Raw genomic sequence first — 24,420 nt, forward strand, 5'->3', positions numbered from 1 at the left:
TTCAACTGTGCTCAAGTGAAATTTGATAGAAGATGGGAAAATAAAGAATGCTTAGAGAAAAAAAAATCATCAGAAACTTAATTTTAATTATTCAAGGTGCTAGACTGTCCTTGTCTGTTCTTAAACATCTTTTCTCTAGTGTTCATCTACATCAGTAGTTCTCAACCTTTTTAGACTCAAGGCACCCTTTCTTTAAGTCAAGACACACTTGAAAAAAATCTTGGAAGCACCCTGGTGTGCTACAGCACCCAGGTTGAGAATCACTGATACAGACTGCATACAGCTACAAACACATCAGAGCACGAATAGTATAGGAAATACATGGCAATATTAGTTAATCAGTTCAACAGCCTAGCTGAAATACACCTGTCTGGTTAACAGTTAACTCTTCAGATTTCCTCTTTGAAGTGGTGACACAGTTCCTTGAGTATCCTCATCCTTGCAGGCCATTAACTACATTGTGGTAAATGATAAATGAAACAAACTGTTTTCATAGTTTCATTAAACTGGCTCTTGGCCAGTTTCCATAGAATCCTGGAGAGATGGAGGATCCTGGAATCCTGCAATGATAAAAGCTCTAAAAAGAAGAGTTGAGAGAAAAAATATATGCGTTTCACCAAAGGCTTTTTGTGACAGAAGATAGTTGCCCAAAAAGAACACTTGTGAAACTTCTTTACCAGTCTACTGAATAAGTAATAAAAGTACCTGTTGTGGTGACATTTGGAACAATATAAGTGGTCTGTGGAGATTCTCCTGCTGCATTATAGGCAGAAATATTTAACCTATAATAAGCCATGGAGAGATTTAGATGCAGTTTCTCTTCCGTCAGGCTGATGTGACTTGGTGGTTTATTGCAACTGTTGGGTATCCTCTCAACATTAACGTAGTATCCAATGGCGTTCCTGTTTTGTGTTGTCTGATATTAAAATAAATTATTACTGAACAATGAGCCATTATATCCTACAAATATCAAATATAATATCCTACAAATATCAAATTACAACCATTGCTGCAAAGTGGTAAGTTACAAGTCATGTATGAAAATATGTGTCAAGAAACAAAATTTCATTGTGCTAAATGTCTGTCCATCAAAAGGAGATTCAAGAAGTAGGAACTAATTTAGTACTTGCTTAAAATTACAATGTTCTTAAGTTTCATAGGAGTCAACGAAGCTTAAATGCATGATTATGTATTTTGCTTAATTGGAACTGTGTCTAGGAATATCCAATTAATGCTAATAGTAATAAAGTAGCTATAAAGTTCCGTACATTCCACTGGAAATGCAAGTCTGATCATTTGGAACTTGAAAGTTAATGAGAATTAGGTGTTTAATTATAATATATGTTGTTTAATTATAATATATGTTGATAATCAGTTTAGCTTCCTAGATTCTATAGGTCATCTGGACTTCTGTTGGGAAGGGTGTGCCTCAGTAACTTAAATTACATTTTGAAAATGTCATGTATCTATTGATGCTATTTGTTAGGTGGTAGTTGTTTAGTACAATCAACAGAGTAATCCCCAGAAGAGATCATAGCAATGAGGGTATGAAAATGGAAACCACAACTGTGGTGAAAGTTAAACACTAAACACACAAGCTTAATGCACTGGGTTATGATATCAGGTTTGGTCATTGGCATTTTTGACAAATATATTATGTTGGGGGTATGTAATTGGGGACTTTTTACCATCTTTAATTTTCCCTGAGCCTGAGGAAGGGAGTGTGTGCCTGAAAGCTTGCAGATTTTTTTTTTTGTGACTTCTTAGTTGATCTAATAAAAGGTGTCATTTCTGAACCAAGTGTTCTAGAGTTTTGCATTTCTTTTATGCTGGGGATGGCTTTTTATATAGCACCTACATTTAGGAAGTGGGAATCCATTCAGACTAGCCTGCTAGTTGGACCTCGATATTGTACAAAGCTTTAGAACAAGCCTTCGAGTAAAGAATAATTGAGTATATGATGTTAAATGGAAAATGGGATTAAGAACAAAATGAGCTTATCAAAAGTAGATTTTACCAAGATAACATTTTCTAGATGAGAAAAATATAGTAAATCTCCTTTTTTCTGGACTACAGTAAGATATTTGCTATGGCACCATTTGGGAATGTATTAGTTAATATACAGGGGAAGGAAACTGGGTTGAGGAAAGATGGCAATGGGTTGTGGTGAATGGGGACCTATCACATTGGAAGAGGGATCACTGCTAGGACCAATTTTACTAGTTAATGACCTTGGTATGAAGACTGGAACTATGCTGAGGATATTAGTTCCCAATTCCATGCCATCAGCAAATTAAGAGGAGGGTCAGAATGTCATACAGGAAGAACTGAATTATCTTGAGAACTGGAGTGATAGAAACAGGTTGAGAGTAACAGTACAAAATGAAAGGTCATGTACTTGGTAACAAATTACAAGAAGTTCTGCTATTAGCTGGAACATCTGGCTGGAAATAGTTGTGATGGAAAAGAAGCTGGGTGTACTAGTTCATCACATGACTATGAGCCTCTCAAATGCAGTGATTCTCAACCTTTTCAGTCAGGGCACCCTCCACAATGTGGCACCCTCCAGAATATGGCAGTATCTCCAGTTGTATTCAACTTTACTTCAGTGCTTCTCAACTGGGTGTCATTGCTGCCAGATAAAACTGTCCCATACTCCTGCTGCACACTAAAACTGAAAGGGCTGCGGCATGTGCCTGCGCTCATCCTGCATTAGGGTTTCTTGATAAGCCTAAAGCAGGCCAGAGAGTTGGGTGCTACTGCTGCCCTTCCCTATCTGACCTTGCAGAGTGTCTCCTGGAAACAGAGGTACAACTGTCCCACATGTCTCTTTTAGGGGCTGGACCAGGAAGAGCTGTAGGAAGTCTGCTCTCCAGACTGCTTAAGGGTTATCAGAGAACCTTGATGCAGGAGGGTTGCAAGTGTGCCACAGCCCTGTATGCAGGGCAGTTTTATTTAGCTGCTGCCATGGCAGTGGTGACAACTGCATCTCAGTACCCTGAAGGGGTTCTCAAAGCACTCTGGTTGAGAATCAATCACTGCTCTAATGCAGGGGTTTTCACCCTCCAGCCCACAGGCCAAATCTGGCCTGCAGAGCCATGACATCTGGCCTGTGGGCCTCCCAATGGATTGGGAAATTTGGCAGCAGGGGAGCAGCAGCAATTAACATTGCCACACTCCCCCCACTGCCAAAGTCCACACAGTGGATTGGAGCCAAGCCATGCGGCCTCCACCCTCTGGCATGGCCAAATCTGAGCTGGGCCATGCCCTCTTCCCTCCCTGCAGCCAGGATGGAGCCGGGCCATGACCCTCCCCCAACTCCCTGCCCATGGGGTTGGGCTACACCCTCTCTCCCTGCACAGCTGCCCCTTGCCTTCTTCATGTGGGACACCCTGCCACACCAGCCCTAGGCACTGCCCATCTGATCTGCTAGCCAAAATGTTTGAGCACCACTGCTCTAATTTGATACAGCTATGAAAATTGCATATATGATTCTAGGATGGGGTGAGCAAAATACAGCTCATGGTCTAGATCTGGCTTGCCAGGCCGTTTTATTTGGCCCATGGTGATCCTCCAAAAAACAATTATTACCTGCTTGCAGCTGCCCCTCTGAAAGCTGGTGAGAACAGGCTTTCAGATGTTGTGTGCCATTCCACTGGGCAGGCTCTGTGCTTCCACCTCCATGGGGCTCCCAGCACTCCCTCTGGGTGTCAGATGTGGAGGCACCAAGCAATGGTGTGCAACTGGACAGGTGGTTAGTGGGGAGGGGAGCTCATGCCTGCAGGACTGGGAATGGGTATGGGGTTTGTGGGTAGATGTGGGCCTTCCTGCCATGGTGCAGCAGCAACAGCAAGTGCTCCTGGCCCACTCCAGGAAGAGCCTCTTGGCTCCAGTGCATGGCTCTGACTGAATCCCAGGAGCTGCATGTGGCAGCACAAAACTGGCCTGGCCTGGCCCACTGGCACGCATCTTTGAGCCAAATCAAGCTGGATCCATATCAGCACATGGGGCTTTTGGCACTGCAGATGGGAGCCTCATGCCATTGGGTTGAGCCAGGCCAGCACTGTACCTCCATGTGAGTCTTCTAGTACTCCAGCGGGGAGCCACACATGGAAGCACAGAAACTGACTAGCCCAATGGTATGTGACTCCCCATGGTTCCCAGTCTGTGGATCATGGGGCTGGGCAGGCTCTGTGCCTCCACATACTGCTGCCTGCTAGAGTGCTGGAAGCCCTATGTGGAGGCACAGAGCCAGCCTGGCCTGATGGTGCATGGCTCCTGTCTGCAGTTCTAAGAGCCCTGTGTGCTGGCATACAGCCAGCCTGGTCTGGCTGAAAGGCATGCACCAGTGGGCCTGACTAGGTCAGCTCCATGCCATCATGTGCAGCTCCCATGATCCAGCTGGGCTCATGCACTGCTGCGGGGCTCTGCCTGCCATGGGCCAAGAGTGCCCCAAGGGCCTGCTGCCACCTGCTGCTGCAGCAGGTGATGAGGTCTGTGTGCCTTGGCAGAGAGTGGGGTGGGGAGTTCACGAACCCCACAACCAAACCCACCCACACCCTTTCACCCCCCCATGAATCCAGTACCAACCCACAAACCTGACACCCCTCCCACAAACCCCACAGACCTCTCCACAAACTCTGCACTCCCACAAACCCCACCCTTCACACAAACACCCACAACCCCCCAAATCCCTCTAAAATCCTTCACAATCCCTCTAAAATCCTCTCCACACATGCACCCCCTACAAATCCTCCCACATGCACCCCCACACAATATGCAAGAATAAAATTTTATTTTGAGCTATTATGTGATCACCTCTATATATGCCCACATGTAAAATCAGGACAAAAATAATTTTTAAAAAATAAAATTAAAATATGTTACAGTAGGTGTTTGATTTTTAGTATGCGATTAGTTTTTTCTGGTTCCAAGGTGAAACCACTCCCAAAAGGAGTACTTTTGGGGGCAAGGGGCAGACTTCTGGTGACAAAGGTCAGGGCTTAGGTATGGGACTTCCGGTCCCAACATGGCAATCGAGTGGTGGGGCGCCTGTCAAGGGGTGGAGCTACCCTTGTGGCCCTCAGCAACTCACCAAAAGTCATTAAGTGGTCCTCCAGCTGACATAACTGCCACCCTGGTCTAGACTCTAGTGTCTTAAATTGTCTTTTTTTTTTTTTTTTTTTTTTTAAGATCTCCATAAATAGATGGGGGAGGAAAGTTTCTCCTTATGCTCAATTCAAAGTTTGGGGGAAAAAACATCTCTTCTACTTTTATAGTCATTAAAGTTTTTAGGCTCCATTTCAAGAAATGTTCTTAAGTCCCTTAGTTTAATAGAGATTAATTTAATTTTTTTTTCTGAGCTAAAGTCTCTTAGAAAATAAGATCTTCTGACTCAAAATTATCATGCTAGGAACATTTTTTCCCTTTAGCTTTAGATTCACATTTGTTGACCACACTATCAAAAATAAATAGGTACATCCAGTTCAGACTCCTCATCTGCTCATTATTCCCTACTAAAAGGCAAGCAATTTTCTAAAGATACAAAAATTCCCCTGTAGCAGGGAAGGGAAGGCAGGCTGCAGAAAGGGCAATCAAGGGAGCCACATGACCCAAAAGGGGCTGGGCTTGCATGATATAAGCCCAGGGCCTGAGCTGTATAGGTAGTCTTACCTGGAAGCTATAGAGAGAAGAGTCCCAGAGCAAAAGGGCTGCAGCAAGACTAACAGCTGAGTAGGGTAGGTAAAACCCAGGAGGGGCAGAGTCTGCTGAAGGAGGTAAAGAGGCCTGAGCCCAGAAAGGGCAGAGAATGCCGGCCTAAATCCAAGGGTCCTTAATGTCCAATGATGAGCAAATGATTGGTAACATCTGCAAAGTTTTGATGTAGCTAAAAAGGGAGATTAGGAGGCTGGCAATGAGGCTTTAAGGCAATGAGTAGTGACATCTGTGTTCATGAGTATGAGATCTTGCTTGGGGAGCCCTGGGGCAGCCTCCCTTTTTCCTAAAAGTATAATTACTTCAAGATGTGGTCAGTGAGTGGAATGGGAGATCTGCCAAAGGAAGTAAAGGAGATGAGGGGGGATCCAAGGGTTCATGGCCTCCCCTTGGATGGGACTTAATTACACCCTCCTGCTATATTGTTTCATAAGACAAATGTTTATCTTAGTCTAGTCTACCTTAGGCTTCACTTGTGACATACTCCACTGGTTTAGAACTTAGAAGCCTTTACTTTTCCATTTTGAAAAGGAATTAAATTTCAAATTAGAACTTAAGTTTTAAAAAGCGCTAGTTTCCTTGTTGGGACTGCAAGCCTTGAAACCTCCATTAGCTACTGGCTCATCAAAATATCCTTTTGAAGATATATTCAAGATGGTCAGATTACTCCTGCACTTCTGTGACCATATTTTATCAGGACAGTTTCATTTCATCATTAAAAAGATGTGAGGTCCAGTGATCTATCTACTGATGTTTGTTATGCCCACTGCAGAAAAGGGGGCACTTCAGCCTTGGAATTGCTACTGACATTATGTTAATATGCAGCCAGGCTACTCTTTCTATTATTTTGTATGCGGACACTTGTTTGCTTTGTATCCAGATCTTAATTAAAAAAACTTGGAAGATGTTTCCAGAAAACCTAAATCTGGGCTCTTTCAAAAAGTTTGTGTTTCACTTGAAAATAAAAAGATTCCTTCAGAAGATAAAATAACTCTTTAACTCTGCAGTCTCAGGTCTGTTTACCTTGGGGAGCTTTTTGAGATTGAGTGAGAGAGACTTGAGAATTCAAGTACGCAAATAACAGTGTAGAATGCAAAGAGTCTTCATTCTGGTCAATGGTTTCAGGTGTTTACTTCTTCAAGCATTCTCTAAGTTCACCACATGGCACCAATCTTAATTACTAGTCTCAACCACCATGATACGAAACTGAACAAATCTGATGTATGTACTGTTATGAATTGCCAGTGCCAAGGTGTGTAATTGTCTAATGCACTTTTTTTTTTGCATGGAGAATAAACTATGGTGCAATTTCAATATGATGAACAAAATTTCCCATTCCTTCCTTCAAAAATTATTTTTTGCAAACAAACATAAAAACAAAATACCTTCCACTTAAGAAATACACTTCTTCTTCCTGGAGGGAGTTCAGTGATTGTGGTATATGAAATCATTGGCTTCTCAGTCAGCTCTAGTGAATAGAGATGGGGAATGTAAACTCAAACAAAATCAATGTGATTTTGATGCTTTCAATAACATCTGCAGACACTACATAGTCTTATGCAATAATTGGAAGTGCAGCGTCCTTGTTGCCAAGCCTAACAAGAAGAGCCACGTGACACTTACTATGAGGGACCACAACCTCTCTGCTCCAAATGCAGACACAGTGTTGTTCATCATTGGGTATGCATCTGAGCTGTGCAATGTATGATGATGTTACATGTAATCCAGAAACAGTCACATTGACCGCATTGTTTGCTATGGGCACCTGCGAATAAACATGTTTTAAATATGTTGCGTCATTTAAAATACTAAAAAGGGACCTGATCCTTTGCCTTCAATTGCTTTTAACACCCACAGTGAATAAGAAGCACAGAGATTGAGAACAGAATTTCAGCCAAGTGCTGCATGCCCATCTTTTGTTACTATGCAGGAAGGCATGGCTTAAAAATGTTAAATTATCAAGGACTCTTTCTATAACTCTTAACTGTTGTCTTGATCCAGAATTACAGCTCTGTTGACCTACATTTCTTAGGGCTATACCCACAAATCATCTGTCTCTTCTGGCTTGGTCTGGTCAAAGGAAGCTGTCTAGGCAGAGGTGAGATGGGAGGGGGGGGTTTGGGCGGGGGTTGTTTTTGTTTTTTGCAAAACCACCATTTCTATCACACCACTGCTTAGGAGGCCTGCATGGATTACAATTCTGTGGAAGCATGAATTGACGAGGACCTCAGTAGCACACTTCAACTTTTTAGTGAGCAGTGTGTGGTACCTTGCTGATTTTGGAGAAGCAGGGCCTTGTAGCTCATAATTGGGGATCTTGGTTTTCTGTTTCTCATGGAGAAAACCACGGATTTCCATTTTTTTTTTTTTTTTTTTTTTTTTTTTTTAAATCAGAGAAAATGTGGATTTTTCCATTTCAGCAGAGAAACCTGTGGATTTCCCCCTTTTGTAAAGGGGGAGTTCCAGCCTGCAAGAGCAGTTTGCAAAAGGGGTGGGAAACCCCCAGCCCTGCCTGGAGGGGAAGGGGAGAGAGAGAAGGGCTGGGCATGGGCCTCTCAGTCAGCCAAGGCTGGGCTCAGGCTCGCTCTTCCCTCCTGGATCCCAAGGTAAGTAGAGCTTGGGAGTTGTGGGGCAATGCTGGGGGGGAAATTAGCTAGGGGCTGAGGGAGTGAGGAGAAGTTGGGGAAAGACATGGAGTGCCCGCCAGCTGGGTGGACGCTCCATGTGGAGCTTTCCCCAACACCTTCCCCTCCCCTCAGCCCAGGCAGGTGGGGTCAGAGTGCACCCCAGGATGTGGCAGCAGCTTCTCCCCCGGTGCATTCCCATATTTTCCTTCTTACCTGGGGAAGTAGGGGGGCATGCTGGGTGCTGTTGGCCCCAGGCAGCACACTGTGTCCCTTCCCTGCCCCCTACCTCAGCTCACTCCCTGTGCCCACTCCCAGAGGCAGGGGTGCCCCTCTGTGGGCTGCATATGCACTGCCCAGCCGGCTGGCCAGCTGTGGGGGTTCGCACATGGCAGCCACCATTGCACCACTCCTCTGCTGCTGTGCTGCCTTTCTGCAGCTGGCTGCACAGCTCCATGGGCACAGCTCTGTGGGCGAGCTGTGCAGCCACTGTGTGGGCTACATACATGCTGCCCAGCTGGTGGGAGTGCTCCATGCCCTGCGATGCCTTCCTGCCATGAGCTGCATGGCTCCACAGGCAAGCAGTGTGGGGTGTGGCAGCTGCCATGTGCAAATCTTCTCCACCCCCCAACCCCCAGTTGGCCAGGCAGCATGTAGCCCAGAGGTGTGCCTGTGGAGCTTGCCTGCAGAGCTATGCAGCTGGCCACAGGAATGCAGTGCAAGGTGCAGGAGCGGCAGTACGGTGTGGTGGAAGCCACCCATGTATGGCTCAGAGAGGCATTGCTGCTCTTGCTCTCCCCTGGCCCTGCTCCTGGGAGTGGGTGCAGACATCTTCTCCCCACCCCACACACACACACTTACCTGCTGGGGTGTGTGCCTGTATGTACAGGGCTGGGGGGCTGTTGTGAGGTGCACCAGTGGGGCTCTTGGGGCGCCTTTAATTTTAATAATGGATTTTGGATTTTTATCAGAGACTTTGCTATTTAAAAAAAAAAAAAAAAAAAAGGGAAAACCAGGATCCCTGCTCCTGACAATCCCACTGTTGCTCAATACAACACTGTATCAGATGGATCATGCCAATGCAGGAAACAAGGGGGCTCTTCTCTTTTGTACCCTTGGACGTGTGTGGGTTGTAAATAAAACCAACCCCAAACCTTACATGGTCTTTTAAAGGTACCTCTAGATCAGAAGAGCCAATGTTCCTTTTTAGAAGGCTGAGTGAATAGAAGGCCCAGCTACAAGAAAAATAAAGGAAAGTGATAGGGAATGCAACACAAGGAAATAGACCTGGTATGGGAGGAAGGGAGAGATTCCTCAAACTCTGTAGAAATATGGGGTGGTTCTGCTTTGTGGTTCACATTTCACCTGCTTTTGCAGGAAGGCAAGGAAAGACATTATTAAAGGGACCAAACCATTTGCTCATAGAGCATCCCTTCAGTCTTGTTTCTGCTCCATCATCTGCATGTGCTTGTTTCAAAACTCACAAGCTCGCTATCTCACGTGACCAGCAACGAAAGACTTGGAAATGTCTTGGGTAAGTTCCAGGAACTGGGAAAAATAAACAGTACTGATGCTCTCAACCCCTGTATAATGTATGCTAGACACAGTATCGGGGAAGGAAAACAAGGGAAATACTGCAGGCAATAAAATTATTTTATGTGAAAGTGTAAGTAAATTTGAAACCAAAATTGTATGGAATCATGCTATCCAAAGTCCTCAAGCACAGAGATATTTATTGAAACGATTACAAGAGACAAAAAAGAAGCAAACAAGTAAGTTACTATAAAAGCATTTGGCAAACATTTTTGTAAATAAAAATCTTAATCTTTCAGTGGCCTAACCTTTTCATTTTGAAAACAAAATAATATGCACACAAATGCATCCTGTTGCTCTGTCAGATGTTATCAAGAACACTCCCAAATACTCTCTCAGACTTCAAGCTGCTTAGCCTGGCTCTGGGCATGTGGCATTCTTTCTATCCCTTGACTTCCCTGAGCCTGAGCTAGTATTGCTGGGTGCAGTTTCTGGCTGCTTGGATTGGTTCAGGAAGCCATGTGGATGTTGGATCCATTCCAGGCAAAAATCCCTGCTTTGAGCCTTTTAAATGTTGGGCAGACCATGGCAGGTCACAATTGTATATTTGGCTTTAGCATGACTGGCACCCAAACAGCTCTGTTCATAGGTTCTTGTTTTTAACCTGAATGCACACTTCACTATAGTCCTACAACTGCTAATCATGTACTGTAGTTGAATTTTATTACCCCAAGCATACATAGTCAGGTTACTGTTTCATGACCCCCGCTGAACAGAATTGGTCCCCCAGAATAAATGACTATTGATCCTTCCACTGATGATGTTCTCGGGAGGAAATAAGAACCCCCTTTCGTATAAGCATGTAACTGCCCAATTTCTTCAGTACTCTGGTATTGTACACTTCCTTGCATGTCCCACTTTGGTATTCATGAACCTGTCCGTGTTGGTCACTAACCCTAAAGACCCAGCAAGTAGTACCACCTTGTGGTTCATATTTCACTTGCTTCTTTAGGAGGACAGATGACAGGCCTGTGTTTCCACAGTGGCTCCTGAGCAATTGGAGACATTTTCCCCCCGGTTCTCTGAAAACCAACATTATTTCAGACATCCCTTGCTGATGAACCACTTTTAAGAAAACTGTCACAAAACATTCACCACAGCTAGCTCGCTAGCACTGAACTAACTTTACAAGCCAATTGCAATCTGGGGTAGTCAACTTCGAGAGTGATGTTCATGCAAAAACTTCTTATCAGCTCTCTCCGTCAAGATTTTGGAAATGTTTTTTCAGGAAAAACATTATCTGTGGCTTATCACTGCACCTTCCTTCATGTTGGTTGGCCAAGTTTGCACAGCTGGAACTTCAGCTGTTTGTGATGGTGGGCTAAATTGCTTCCATCCTTGGAGCCGTGAAGGGAAGATGAGTTATCCCACAATAGATACCACAAATCAGTTGTAGAGCGAGACATATGCACATCAGCTGGATGTCATTATTCAGGCCATACTTGTATACAGTTGTGCAATGTGGACAAGTGCAAGTGGGCTTGCATTGGTATAAACATATGCTGTGAAGTAAATGTACTTGAAAAACTGAGCACATACACCAAACACTATTTTTTATGCGTTTTGCGCAAGAATGATGCTAACTGCTGAAAAAGAGTCATATTCTCTTTTGGTTGAATTCAGTCCCCCTCTCATTAATATCAGTAGAACTACTCTAAGTAATTCAAACTCAAGTAAGTGCAAGCCGTAATATGACTCTTTTTAACTGTTAAATTAAAAAAAAAATCCTTTAGTGTAAAGCACAGTTTGTTCTGTCAAATATCCTATGTGTTGTAGATGCAGAAATATCACCTAAAGCCATTAAACTGATGTGAATCTTCAGTTACTTACCACAATCCATTCTGAAGATGCTGGAGATGCCTCCTTATATCGCAGTTCATATTGCATAGAAGTTTTTGGTGGGTCCCACTTAATTACAAATTTGTTTGATACTTGGTGAGCATTTATGTTGGAGGGTGAACCACATTTCACTGAAATGAAAAGTTTGGAAGGAATCAACACAAATACAAGCAGGAAAACTATGATTTATTTTTGGTTTTAAGCCAAAGCAAAGAATGCTTAAGATATCTAGCTTAGAATACTGAACAATGGAGTATCTTAAAAGTGAGAGTAAAACTGTCTAGTAAAACTTTGTTGTGTGAGACAAAGTGGCCCCATTCAACCATTTATCAAGCATGATGAGGGTCGTCTTACTGATTTCAGAGACAGAATTTTTGGAGTATGTTACTGTTCAGTGGGTGGATGTGCTTTATTGTGAAGTTGCCTAATTGGCTCCACAGTACAGTTTCACAGTCTACATGTGCAGTGCTTAGGCTGAAGTAAATTAATTAACTCCACCACAGAATAGTACTGCCTGACACGAGCACTATTCTGCAGTGGAGTCATTTACTTTGTTACAATTTGTACCCTAGCTAGCCCCTCTGCAGCTTGTTGAATTGAAGTGGAACACTTCTGGGCTGGCAGGTTCACCCCGGGGTCCCCTGTCAGCCACAGCTGCACTACCCCAGCTAAATGTGCTGTGATCCTGAGCGCACATGTAAACACTGCACTTGGGAGCAATAAACTCCAATGTGAACGGTGCCAGAGTTTATTCAGCCACACTAATCATGTAATGCACCCAGTGAGTGTTGCTAGCGGAGTCAGAATGTCAAATAGACATGTAACTCTGTGTGTGTGTGTGCACGTGCGCGTGTTTAACAGCTATCCCAAATTAGGTGGTTCTAAATTCTACTGTTATGTTAGCTTGATCATTTCAATGCAAATGTTTACTTACTCTGAAGGACTCACTGGAGGTAACAGTAGCAGCTAAGAGTGATTATAATAGTGTTGTGTGATGCTGAGGAGCATTTCCTGAGATAATCCTTAAGTGTTTCCCAGAATTTGACTTTATGTCAGTACTTGTATGCAATGGTGGTCTTACCCATGAGATAAGTAAGTTCTCACCTGCATTAGCTAGTACAGGATTCGCCATGTCTACCTTCCTCTCCCTGCCCCCTTTTAATTGTAAAAAATTGTATATCAGAGTACGTAGGTAGTCCACAAAACAGACTGAAGACTGAAAAAAGTTCCCAAAAAAGCAGAGGTTCAATTTATGGAATTACTTAAACACAGACCATTAAGCTAACTTTTTATTTAGAAAACCAATAAAAAAAGTTCAGAAATATAGAAAACATAATGCAAGAAGGTTGTCAAATATGGTAAGCATATGTTGCTCTACATTTTTGGTAAATGCCTGATTGAAAAAAATCTTAATTATAAAAGGCATTGTAAATTTTACCTCTGACATCAGAAGGACCAAGATTTTGCCATATACATCTAAATTATAGCCTACCTTTTTCATTTGGTAATTAAAAACTAGTGTACATTGAGAATTATACAATTATCAAATAAAGTTCCAATAAAATTGGACCCCATCTTTTGCTAAGTTGCCTTGCATCATAAGTTCTAAAGTGATACAAATGATATTAGAGGCAGTGTACCTGCTTTGCTTGGTATAAAGGAGATATTCTTTGTTTTCACACAGCTCTCAGTGGAGTAAATCACAGATACCCAGATAGTCACAGGGCGACTCATGTATAGGTGACTTCGTTCCACTTTGATGGAAGATGATGAGGTATTTCTTTCTAGACATTTCTTGATTTTGTCCCTTTCAACAAAGAGATTTGAGGTGGGAACAAAACAAATCAAAATTGTTGGATTACAACTTGTTTTGCGTACAGCAGAGGTTCCCAGACTGGATGCAAGACATCTCCTGGAGGTGGGGATGCAGGTGAAATTGTGTAATGGCAGATTTAATCTTTGTTATAATAATAATTGGCAGTTAATGGGTTAAAATGTAAAACATATATGGGTAGAGTTATGCAGGTTGCTGGTAAATCTGGAGGGGATTATGCAATAAGAAAACATTTGGGAACCTCTACATTACCACAACAGCATGATAGATGGTGAATTTCTTGATATATGCACATACAGAAATGCTAGGAGGTAAATTCCGAAGCAGAATCCAAGATTTCTGAACCAGACCTGTGAGTGTAATACTGAGATCCAAGTCAGTCTAGCTAAGTCTGAACTTAAGTATTTTTACATTTCTATAAGCACTTATGTGGCCTCTATCACCACAGTAACTGAATGTTTTACAATCTTTAATGTATCAATCTAGTGGTGACAAAAATATGGCCTGTAGGCTAGATGCCCTGTCATCCACCCCTGGGGCTGCCCCTGCATCTGAGTTGATAGACATGCCACCAGACCAGCCCTGCACGTAGGGCCTAGGAGGCACGCCGCGTATGGCATCCATTCTGCCTGGTCTGGGATCCTCTCTACATGTGATGACCATCCTGGCTGGTCCGGAATTGCACCATGCGTGAAGCCCACGTTGTGACCTGTGCCATGCACACACAGTGCCTGCTCCAGCTAGTCTGGAACCCAAGCTGCATACAGACCCTGAGCCCCATTTGCAGTGTGGGCTGTGTGTGGTATGTGTCTTGGACGGGATGGGGTGGGTGCTGTGTGTGATGTGGATTCTGGAGGGGGTGCTAGTTCTGGCTGGGGGTGGGGGTCAATGGGCCCAATCCACCCTGTGGACTGGCTTTGCAACTGCAGTGCCAGATGAGTTTGCCACCCTTGTATTAATCCCTCTGGAAAGACAGGGAAGCACTGTTCTTTCCCTATTATATAGATGTGGTACTTAGGCACAAAAGGATAAGATGACTTTCCCAGGGTCATATGAGAAATATGTGGCAGAGAAGGGAACTGAACTTAAATCTCTCAGATTCCAGATAGTGTACTAACCCTTAGAAAATCTCTTATCATTTAATATGTAACTTTTGAACAGCAGTAATACGGATGCAACCAAAGACAGCCTTTTATTTAGGATGTCCACATTGTTTACAGTGGTCTCAGTGCACAAGTTCAACTCTACCTTCACATATATATTCATCACCTATGTTTTTTCATCACCTCAGGGCTTTTGTGCTAGAGCCTTGTGAGGTACCGAATGACTGCAGCTGTGTTCTGTAAGAACTGTAACCCATTTACACAACAAGCATGCAAAATGTAGAGCACTCCTGCAATGTTTGGTGTTCTTAACTCCTGTTGGCCTCAACTGTAAGCTCTCTTGCATCAAAGATTTTTGTAGACTCTGGCTTCAGTGCATTTCAGGGGGAGAAATAAAAAGGTAACCTGTGCCACTCTGATCCTTGGGCAGCTCAGTGACATGAATTAGAACAGCGTCAAAACCTTCTGCAAACCATACTAACTGTCGGTAACCCCAGGGGCCACCCAGGCACCTAGAGATTGCCTTGGGCAAGCGCCCTTTGTCACAGATATGACCCCACTGTGGCAGTCTGGGAGAAAAGCCAGTATAGGGATCATTATGATTTCTGTCTACTTCTACACATTTGCCTTAACAGAAAGAATCCTTCAGTAGCTGGACTATCCAGAGTACAGTTGAACATTTTCGTCCAATTCTGGCATTCACAGGAAAGAACAAAGTTCTATGTAAGTATGCATTAATATCTTTTTTTCTCTAGAAAAAAGAAATAAGATATTAGGGTAGAGTATTAGTTCAGGAAGTGGCATGTTATATACAGGTGGGGTACTATGTGTGTGTATGACATGAAGGCAGATTTGGTCTTAGGGATGGGCAAATTTGGCAACTGCCCAGGGTGCTGTGGTCAGGAGGGCACCATACACATGCACACACAGCAGCGCTCTACTCCCACCCGGTGCCCAGCTGATCCCCGCCCTCCTGCCTCCAGCTGCTGCTGGGCAGTGCAGGTGGCTGTGGGAGAATATTCCCTGCTGCCCATAATGAGGCCTGGGAGATGCCCATAGTGCTGAGGACTGAGCAGACGGGGCTGCCTGCCAAGGCAGTCACACTCCCCCTGTCCCTCCCTTTTCCCACCCTGCCTGACTATGCAGCTGCACCAGTGATGTTGTGATCACTCCCAGCCTCAGTGGCAGCTCCATGTGGGCACTCAGGCAGCAGTGGGCCAGGCTGACAGCTGTTGGGTGGCTGCAGTATGGCAGCCAAGGATGGGGACAAGCTGAGGCCAGGGCCTTGTGCCTGGGCAGCTGTACTCCACTGCGGCAGCACCACTGACTTGGGGGAGGGATGGCACCAAAACAGAAGTTCAGCCAGGTGCCATTTTCCCTAGGGCCGGCTCTGCATGAGGGAATGATTTAACTGTAGCTGAAACCTTTCCTTGGGTATTTCCTGAGTGCTTAGCCATGGAGTCTTAGGCCATTTATAGATGTTACATTTTACTAGGTTTCATCCAGACTACAGCCATCTCTATATACATGTGTACGTCTGTAGTCTGAATTAAAAATTGGCTCCAGTCTGAATTACCTAATTCTCATTGAAAGAGGATTAAAGTTAATACAGACAAGAGCAGCCTGAACTAGGCAATTTAAACTGTATTAATTAGCATGTATATACAGCATTGCTTTTAGGGAAAAACAGTCCTTAGGAACTCAGATAAGCGTTACTTAGGAATGCAGATAAGTATTGCAAATATCAATTTTCTCAATGGAAACTCAGTTAAGTTTTTGAAACATAACAGAGGCTAATCAGGCACAAAATAACTCTTTTACAAAAGCCAAACATGCAAACGACACCTCACCCTATGTATCAGTATCCTGATTAAGCCCCACAGCTCTGGCCAAGCACAGGAGCTACTGGTCTGTGACAAAGGGGGCAACCCCCCGTGATTGTCTAATAACCCTTCATTTGAACTGATTTGGGTCAAGCTGTGTGGTGTGAATCAGTTAACACGGTTTAGAAAATAGTGAGCATGTCTACAAGTGACCGTAATGATCCTTTAAAGCAGTTTAATGGAATTGCCTCAACTTGTATTAGATAAAACGCTGCATAACAGTGGAAAGGTCTTTCATCCACCGTCTGCTGCACATTTGGCCTTTGTAGACCTAGAATGTACCAACTCAACGTTCTTCTTAAAAGTGAATTTATTTTTTAATATCAGAGTGTAATTGCTTGCTGTTTTTGGAGGAGATGTGATGATCACAATACAATATTTAATAAGTGAATAAAAATGACTGAAGGTTTCTCTTATCTTCTGCTTCAACCTAGCTGTAAATTGGCAGTTAATATTTCAAAGCAAGGTTTTTGAAGGCACATCTCTGGAAGTGTTTTTCTTTAATCCCTTTCTTTCTGGCAGCCAAATCAGATAAAGAACATTTTCAATTTCCAGCTGATGTTACTTGTGGAAAGCAAAGTTCTTTCCCAAGCATATGGAGGATTTTATTTTTGTTTGTAACCCAATTTAAAAAAAAAAAAGAGAGAAGTTTCTTTCATTCTTTTCAAGAGCACTAGACTGGAATTCAGAAGACTGAAATTCATATTCCAACTGTGTGTCCCTTTACTTTGGACAAGGGACTAAGGGTATGTTCACATGGAAAGGGTAGGCGTTGTACAGAGATACAAATGCCAGCTCTGGAACTGTAAACATTACAGCCACAAACAGTACAGCCTGACCTAATTATCCCTGCTTTTCAGTAGAGCTCATTAAAGCTGTGCTGGTGTGGTTATATTGCATCTGGAGCTGGCGTGGTTATATTGCATATTGGAGCTAGTTTGGGTGTCTCTGCATGATGCTGACTGGCACCGTGTAGACACATCTTTAAACTCTCTGTAACTCAGTTCCTGGTCTTGTGCTTGCAATATAGTACCCCTTTCTTCCACCCTTTGTCTTCCTTGTCTTTTCATAATGGCTGACACTTCTGAGCAACTAGAATACTAACATCTCAGGTTATAGTGTGCATCTAGAAGCATGCTGTCAGTTAGGACTGAGTCAAGCTTTGCTTTGCAGTCACAAAAAGTGTGGACATATGTGCAGCTCTCCACTGTAACTCACGGCACTTCTCAGGAAGCGCCATGAGTTACAGCATTCCCCTTGACACAACAGACATTCACTGTTGGGTCTGGGGGGGTTGCGGGATCAAGCTCCAGTTTAGAGTGGTTGTATGTCTGCAGCCATTTTCCCCTAGCCCCAGCCACCCTCCCAGCTCTGGTGCTGTCTTCAGAATGGAGATGTGGAAGGGATGGGAGGGAGCTCAGTCTGAGGTTTGCCCAGCCTGTGCTGGAAGGTGGAGCAGATGGATTGGAGCCTTCCACCTCGGGGAAAGAGGAGGGGATCAACCCATCCACTCCATCTTCCAATGCAGGCTGGGCAAATTCCTCCCTTCCCTTCTCCCCTTCCCACTTTGCAGACAGCACCAGGGGCAGTGCTGGGCTGATACAGCTTAGCTGTGCTCCTAGTGCACACTGACAGAAGTTAATGAAGGTGCTCCACTTTGAAGCATATTCATCTGAACCCTCATGTAATGAGGGTTCAGATTGTTGCATGATTGGGCAGTTTTAAAGTGCATAGCAACTGTGCACTTCTGTAAGGGCAGAAGTGTGCCAGGGTGGGGGAGGCAGGCAGTTTGACTCCTGTTCCCCATACCTTGCCCACTGCTGCCTATTCCCCTACTGCTTCTCCCCTCCTCCCCACCACAACCTCTGCCCCCTGCTCCCCACCACTGTTTACCCTCTGGCAGGGCTTTGACTTCAACCTGGCCTGAAAACAACTGTTGCAGCAGCAACAGCAGCTCTGGCACAGGTTTTGGGGCTTAGCTGGATCTGCTGCAACAGCTGTTACCAGGTCAGGTTGGGTCCAGAGCAAACATATACTGCATGAGCTGGGCTGGAGCCAAAGTGAGGCTAAGTGGTGGGGGAGAGAGAGAAGGAGGAGGGGAAGCAGGTGGGTGGGGAGAGGTGGGGGGGTGGCAGCAGGGGAGGGACAGGCAGCAGTGGGCAAGGTGTCGGGGAGAGAGTTAAAATTACTCAACTCCCCCACTGCCTGACCCCCCCCGCCCAGTGGTAGGAGGGGTCAGGGCTGGAGGTAGAGGCACAGCAGTTGCTGGCCCTCTGCCCCACCCCCCTACTGCCCTGTACTCAAATCCAAGACAAAGGTATTTCCCCCTGTTGCTGCTGGGCTTCGAATAGTCGCTCTCAGGCAGCTTTTGCCCGGTTAGAGTATGTCACGCACCTTCTGGGCCTGTGTTGTTGCCAGAGTAGTTCTCTTCTCCCCGTGTTGCCAACTCCGATCTCGCCTGCCACAACTTGGTGTTCCTCAGCAGGTGGGGCCAGTTAGCGGGACCCTCAGTGGCCTGGGTTCTGCCCGGTGGTTTCTCACGGGGCTCCACCACCCCTACACCCCAGCCTCATGCCACCTTTGGTGAGTTGCCCAGCCGTTATCTACAGCCTCTCCCATGGGGTCACTCTCTCCGCTGTTGCCTTATGGCTATCCATGGCTTTGGGCCCTGCTTGCCTGCAAGGGCCCAACCCGACAGCTCTCTGCACACTCATTCTGTGCTCCCTGGGTACCTACCCCACGGGAGAGCAATTCTGCAGCGACTTTCCTACTGCCCTGCCCCTGGGGTATTTATCTCTATTCCCTATGCCCCTTCACCTAATGTAACAAAAAAATACATGCACCATCAAAACTAACTGGTAAAGTTATTCCTGCCCACTCCTATCCCCACACCAGAGCCTAATAGGGAGGGAACGTGCTCCTCTTGACTTGTCGCCTCTGGGCCCACCTCTTGTCCGTTCCTTAATAGGGCGGACCCCGGCGGTGATACCTGCCCCGACCGCAAACCCCTTTACGGCTTTCCCCAGGTCTTCGGCCCCTGTGGGGCCTGCCTTCGTGCCCCATCATCCTGGCACTCCCACCTGGGTTTCGTCATGCTCCCTAGTGCCGCTTCAGTCCTTCTTCTGGCCGGCACACCCGTCATCCCACTGTTGGCTGACGTGGATATTTGTTGGGGGGCCCCACTCTCCCCAGCCCGTGTCAGCTCCTACTCGCCCGGCTCCTCGGGTTCATTGTGCAGGGTCTTCTCAGCCCTCAGCATCAGCCGTGGCTCTGCTTCCCAGCTATCCGTCCCCTCCACCATCGTGGCCGTCGTTTTTATCTCTGCCGGCTGGCGTCTGATGCTGACGTCACCAGCTGGCTGTAACTGCACAAAAAGGCAGCTAATGAGCCGTGTGGGTTCCTTCTCCTGATCCACGTGCGTCTTGTCCCGGGCTGCCAGTGAGTGCCATTCATTACTTTGCCCCCTGGGACACCCCCCATCTTGGATTTGAGTAAATATGGTATTTCAAAGTTTATTTTTCCAATGTGATACCCTCCAAGCTCTTCTTGTGCATGTGTCTCACTCTCTAGATATTGATTGTAATTTCAGATATTAAGCTGTGCTATTTTATAATTTAAAAGGATATATATACACAAGAATGTACAGGCGTACCTCATGGAAGTAATTGACAATAGACCTAGTATTTCCAAAATTGACAAAATATTGGAAGCAAGCATTATTGGTCTATTACAGGCACAGCTATAGTATAGTAGTTCATAAACTTTATTTCCTCTCCTACATAGCTACCAACTAGTACTGCTTTTCTTATTGCTTTGTCTAAAACCCTGAATGAACTTGTCCCAAGTAGTAGAATAATATGTGCATAGCAAAAGAAACCTGCCACTTATGATGCATCATGATGTGGTGGGATTTGTCAGGAATCTTCCACTATTAACTAGTAGAGCATTGCAGTTGGTTCCCTTAATCACTTCAGTTAGCTAGTATTTGGTTGACTCCATAGGAAACCCTGTGAATGATGCATATACTTGTAGAGGTCAGCATCATCAGTGCAGAAGTCCTGTGCACTTCACATTGCACAGCCCATCTACCTTTGAGCTTTTGTTTTGCTTTTCAGTCCAAGTTTTCCATTAAAATTTGGTTCCTGACCCGGGGAAAGCCGTAAAGGGGTTTGCGGTCAGGGCGGGTATCACCGCCGGGGTCTGCCCTATTAAGGAACGGACAAGAGGTGGGCCCAGAGGCGACAAGTCAAGAGGAGCACGTTCCCTCCCTATTAGGCTCTGGTGTGGGGATAGGAGTGGGCAGGAATAACTTTACCAAATTGCATATTCTATTCAAATATCAAATCTGAAGAAAGACTCTGACCTTCAGTTTAACTATTTAGAATTAGTATAGCAGAGAGAAAGTAAGGACAGTAGAAATTATGCCAGGGAGCAAGGACAGTTTTTTTTCTGAAATGTCTTTCAAACTTACCACTTGAGGATTATTGTATAGTTAGTACTTCCTTGAGCACTGGAGACAGGCAACCAGAAGCAAAGCAGATTTTCTTGTGAGTCTATGTGACATGCCAGTTCTCCATTCCACTCTGTAAGATGAAAAGTGTTACTCTGTACAATGTTCTCTCTCTTGTAGAGGCCTCAGCTCTGTTGGCTTTAGCTTCCCTTTCCTCTGGTTTCAGACCTCCAGTCTTGGCCGACTGATCCAGACCCAGCTCTCTGTCTCAGACCTGTTGGTTTTCTGTGTCTCTGAGCCCCTGGCTCCTGTGTCTCTTGCGCTGGGCCCCTGGCTTCTGTCTCCTGCATCAACCCTCTGGTTCTATACCCTGGGCTGGCTGGGTTGCTTGTTTCTCAGAGAGTCCTCAGCTCTCTGATCCTTGACCCTTATCCAGGCTGCTTTGCCTCTCCAGCCCTTAGCCCTCTGGTCCTTGACCTGGCTAGGCTGCCTAATGCCAAGTGTCCTACCAGGCACTCCTCCATGGCCCGTTAGACACTACTTGGTCCTCCAGGCTAAACCCTAATTGACAAATAAAAGTCCCTGATTCATATCAAAGGAATCTTCCCAGCCTTGGGTCATTGCTTCCATACAGGGTCGTCAACTCCCTTTGTTCCTTGGAGCCACCCAGAGGGAATGAACTCTGGTGCCTGCTAGTCCATCCACTGCAGGCATCTCTCTCAGAAGCTCTTCACCCTTCAACATGCGGGGCCTGGTGGCCTGCTCTGGCTCAGGCCCTGGATTTATATGCCTGGAAGTCATGCCTACGTTTGGTCACATGTCTTCCCCAGCCCTGCACAGGGTTTCCCTGTACATCAAGGGCCAGCCTGCCCTCCTGCAGCTGTGGCCCCACACTCAGCTGTGGCTGAGCTTGCTGTGTCTCCTTAAAGGGGAAGGAGGCTTGTGGCTCCCTGCCACATTTCCCTCTCTTCTGCTTCCCTTATGCCCTAGTAACAGAGTCTGGGTCCCCTGTTACAGGCAGGTACTTATTCTTAGCAACTGAACCGTGAGTCTCAGAATAAAGAAGTAACAAATATAAAATAGTATATACTTTCTTATGCACTGAATACCTAACCCGTATAACAGGGCAAACAGTTTAGTAATAGTTATGTAACTAAGGGCCCCTCTATACATGCACCTAAAGGTGGGGTGGGATCCAGTGCATGATCCACATAATCCACACATACATGGCAGGAGGCATGATTGTGGGATCACACATTGGATTCCATTGTGCCTGACTGCCGGTGCAGGAAGAACTTGATCCTGGGCTCCCCCTGCACTAGCAAAAGGCATGCTTCTATGGTTGGGAGCTCCCTCAGCTGACAGGGCTCCCAGCTGTGGGGATGCACCATACAGTCCAGCCACTGGGAGCCCCATCTGCTGACTCCATCAGCACCCCTGCAGTTGGGAGACCTCAGCTGATGTGATATTCCAGCTGTGGGGTTGCTTGCATCAACTGTGGTGCATGGGCCATGGCTGGGAGTCCTTCAACTGGGACCTCCTAGGCTCAGGGGTGCATATGGCCACCCCCAGCTAAGAGCTCAGATCAGTTGATGGGGCTTGCAGCCACAGAGACCCTGGCTATGCATTAAATTAATGGCATGATAGGAAACAGCTACAAAGTTATTACACATTGTGAAATAACTTTGTAGCTTATTCCTCTTTTTATCACACCATTAATTGATTGACCCCTTAAGGCATGATTAACTGATGAACTGTGTTTCTTTGTCTGAATGGCATGCCCGGGTTCTGGTGTAACATCTCCACATTTTGTTTTAGAATTTAAATTTTTTGTTTTTTGAAAAAAAATTGAAACCTGTTATATGCTCCTTATTATACTGCCCTGGAGCACCAGCTAATCTTGCTACATCCTTTGTGCACAAATGTCTTTATTGCACTCTGCTTACAGTATACAGGTGGTATGTACTCTGCATTTCCAGTTCTCAGCTCTGTCACAGTACCTTCTGGCTATGAGGTAAGGGCCAGCTAGCTGTCCTTTTGCAGAGGATATCAAGGTGTCAGCAGTGAGTCAGGACTACCATGTTTAGTCTTTTTTTACCTAGGACATGAACCCTATCATGTACACCCACATTTTCAAAAGCTCTAAGTAGCAGCTTAATGTGAAGGCACCAGAATGGGTGCCAATTCAGAGTGGACACCAGAATGGCAACCCCCAGCAAGTCTGTGGCATGGCAGCAGCCCATATTTGGGCAGCTTACTGACTCAGCAACCTGTGTCACCACTGCAGCTGCAGTGGCCCCTGTACCAGGAGATAAGGATACTACTCCCACCCTCCCTGGGCGACAAAATTTCAAACCTCTAGCTCAAAGAATGATTATATCAACACTCTTCCTGTGCTTAGGAAACCACTTACAGATTGTAATTATTGCAGATATGGTAGGATGACTATTTGAGGCCTCTGTTTGCTTACAGTGTGCTTAACACACCAAGCTGGCTTGCACCTTAAATTAAAATTCTTTGCAATTTAAATGAATTGTGCAGAAAAGAAAAGAAAAGAAAAGGATGCTTCTCAAGCAAATCCCAGGACGTCATTCTCCCTTTGTAGTTGGCCTTGGTGAGGCTGCAGCTGGAGTACTGTGTCCAGTTTTGGGTTGCACAATTCAAAAAGGATGTGGAGAAGCTCAAGAGAGTCCAGAGGAGAGCCCCGTGCATGATCAGAGGTCAGGAAAACAGACCTTATGATGAGAGGCTGAGAGCTATGGGACTTCAGCCTGGAAAAGCGCAGGCTCAGGGGTGATCTGATGGCCACCTATAAGTTTATCGGGGTGCTCATCAGGATCTGGGGGAATGTCTGTTCACCAGAGTGCCCCAAGGGATGACAAGATCAAACGGTTACAAACTTCTCCATGACTGTTTCAGGCTGGACGTAAGTAAGAACTTCTTTACTGTCCGAGTCCCCAGGGTCTGGAATAGACTGCTGCCAGAGGTGGTTCAAGCACCTACTTTGAATGCCTTCAAGAGACATTTGGATGTTTATCTTGCTGGGATCCTATGACCCCAGCTGACCTTCTGCCCCTGTGACAGGGGGCTGGACGCGAAGATCTTCCAAAGTCCCTTTCTGTCCTAATTTCTATGAAGTTTATGAAGTCTAGGATCTTATGGACCTCAGTACTCTGTGCCTGGAGAAATCACAAACTACTCTCAATAAACTGAGGGTAGATATTTTTCTTTTTCTTTCTTTGTAATTTAAACAAATTGTGCAGAAAAGAAAAGAAAAGAAAAGGATCTTTGTGGAATACTTTTGCCCCATGTAACTCAATTTAATATTAATGAAGGTATGCAACAAACGCCAAATATAATTAAATATTGTTCTTTACCT

The 24,420-nt window shown here is 45.2% G+C and overlaps 1 protein-coding gene across 1 annotated transcript in view; it reads right to left on the minus strand.

The window, feature by feature from the left end:
* Positions 1 to 21,842, minus strand: part of LOC109307684 (interleukin-6 receptor subunit beta-like) — a 47,569-nt gene extending 25,727 nt beyond the window's left edge. The window contains exons 1-7 of the mRNA XM_019531699.1: positions 21,731 to 21,842; positions 21,063 to 21,174; positions 13,412 to 13,578; positions 11,763 to 11,902; positions 7,339 to 7,480; positions 7,101 to 7,183; positions 706 to 916 (exon numbers count right to left, since the gene is read on the minus strand). Of these exons, the coding sequence (XP_019387244.1) occupies positions 706 to 916; positions 7,101 to 7,183; positions 7,339 to 7,480; positions 11,763 to 11,902; positions 13,412 to 13,578; positions 21,063 to 21,174; positions 21,731 to 21,842 (967 nt within the window). The remainder of the gene's footprint in view (positions 1 to 705; positions 917 to 7,100; positions 7,184 to 7,338; positions 7,481 to 11,762; positions 11,903 to 13,411; positions 13,579 to 21,062; positions 21,175 to 21,730) is intronic.
* Positions 21,843 to 24,420: the final 2,578 nt, after the last annotated feature.

Source organism: Crocodylus porosus, unplaced genomic scaffold (genome assembly GCF_001723895.1).
Source record: "Crocodylus porosus isolate Cpor-Errol unplaced genomic scaffold, CroPor_comp1, whole genome shotgun sequence".
Taxonomy (NCBI): domain Eukaryota; kingdom Metazoa; phylum Chordata; order Crocodylia; family Crocodylidae; genus Crocodylus; species Crocodylus porosus.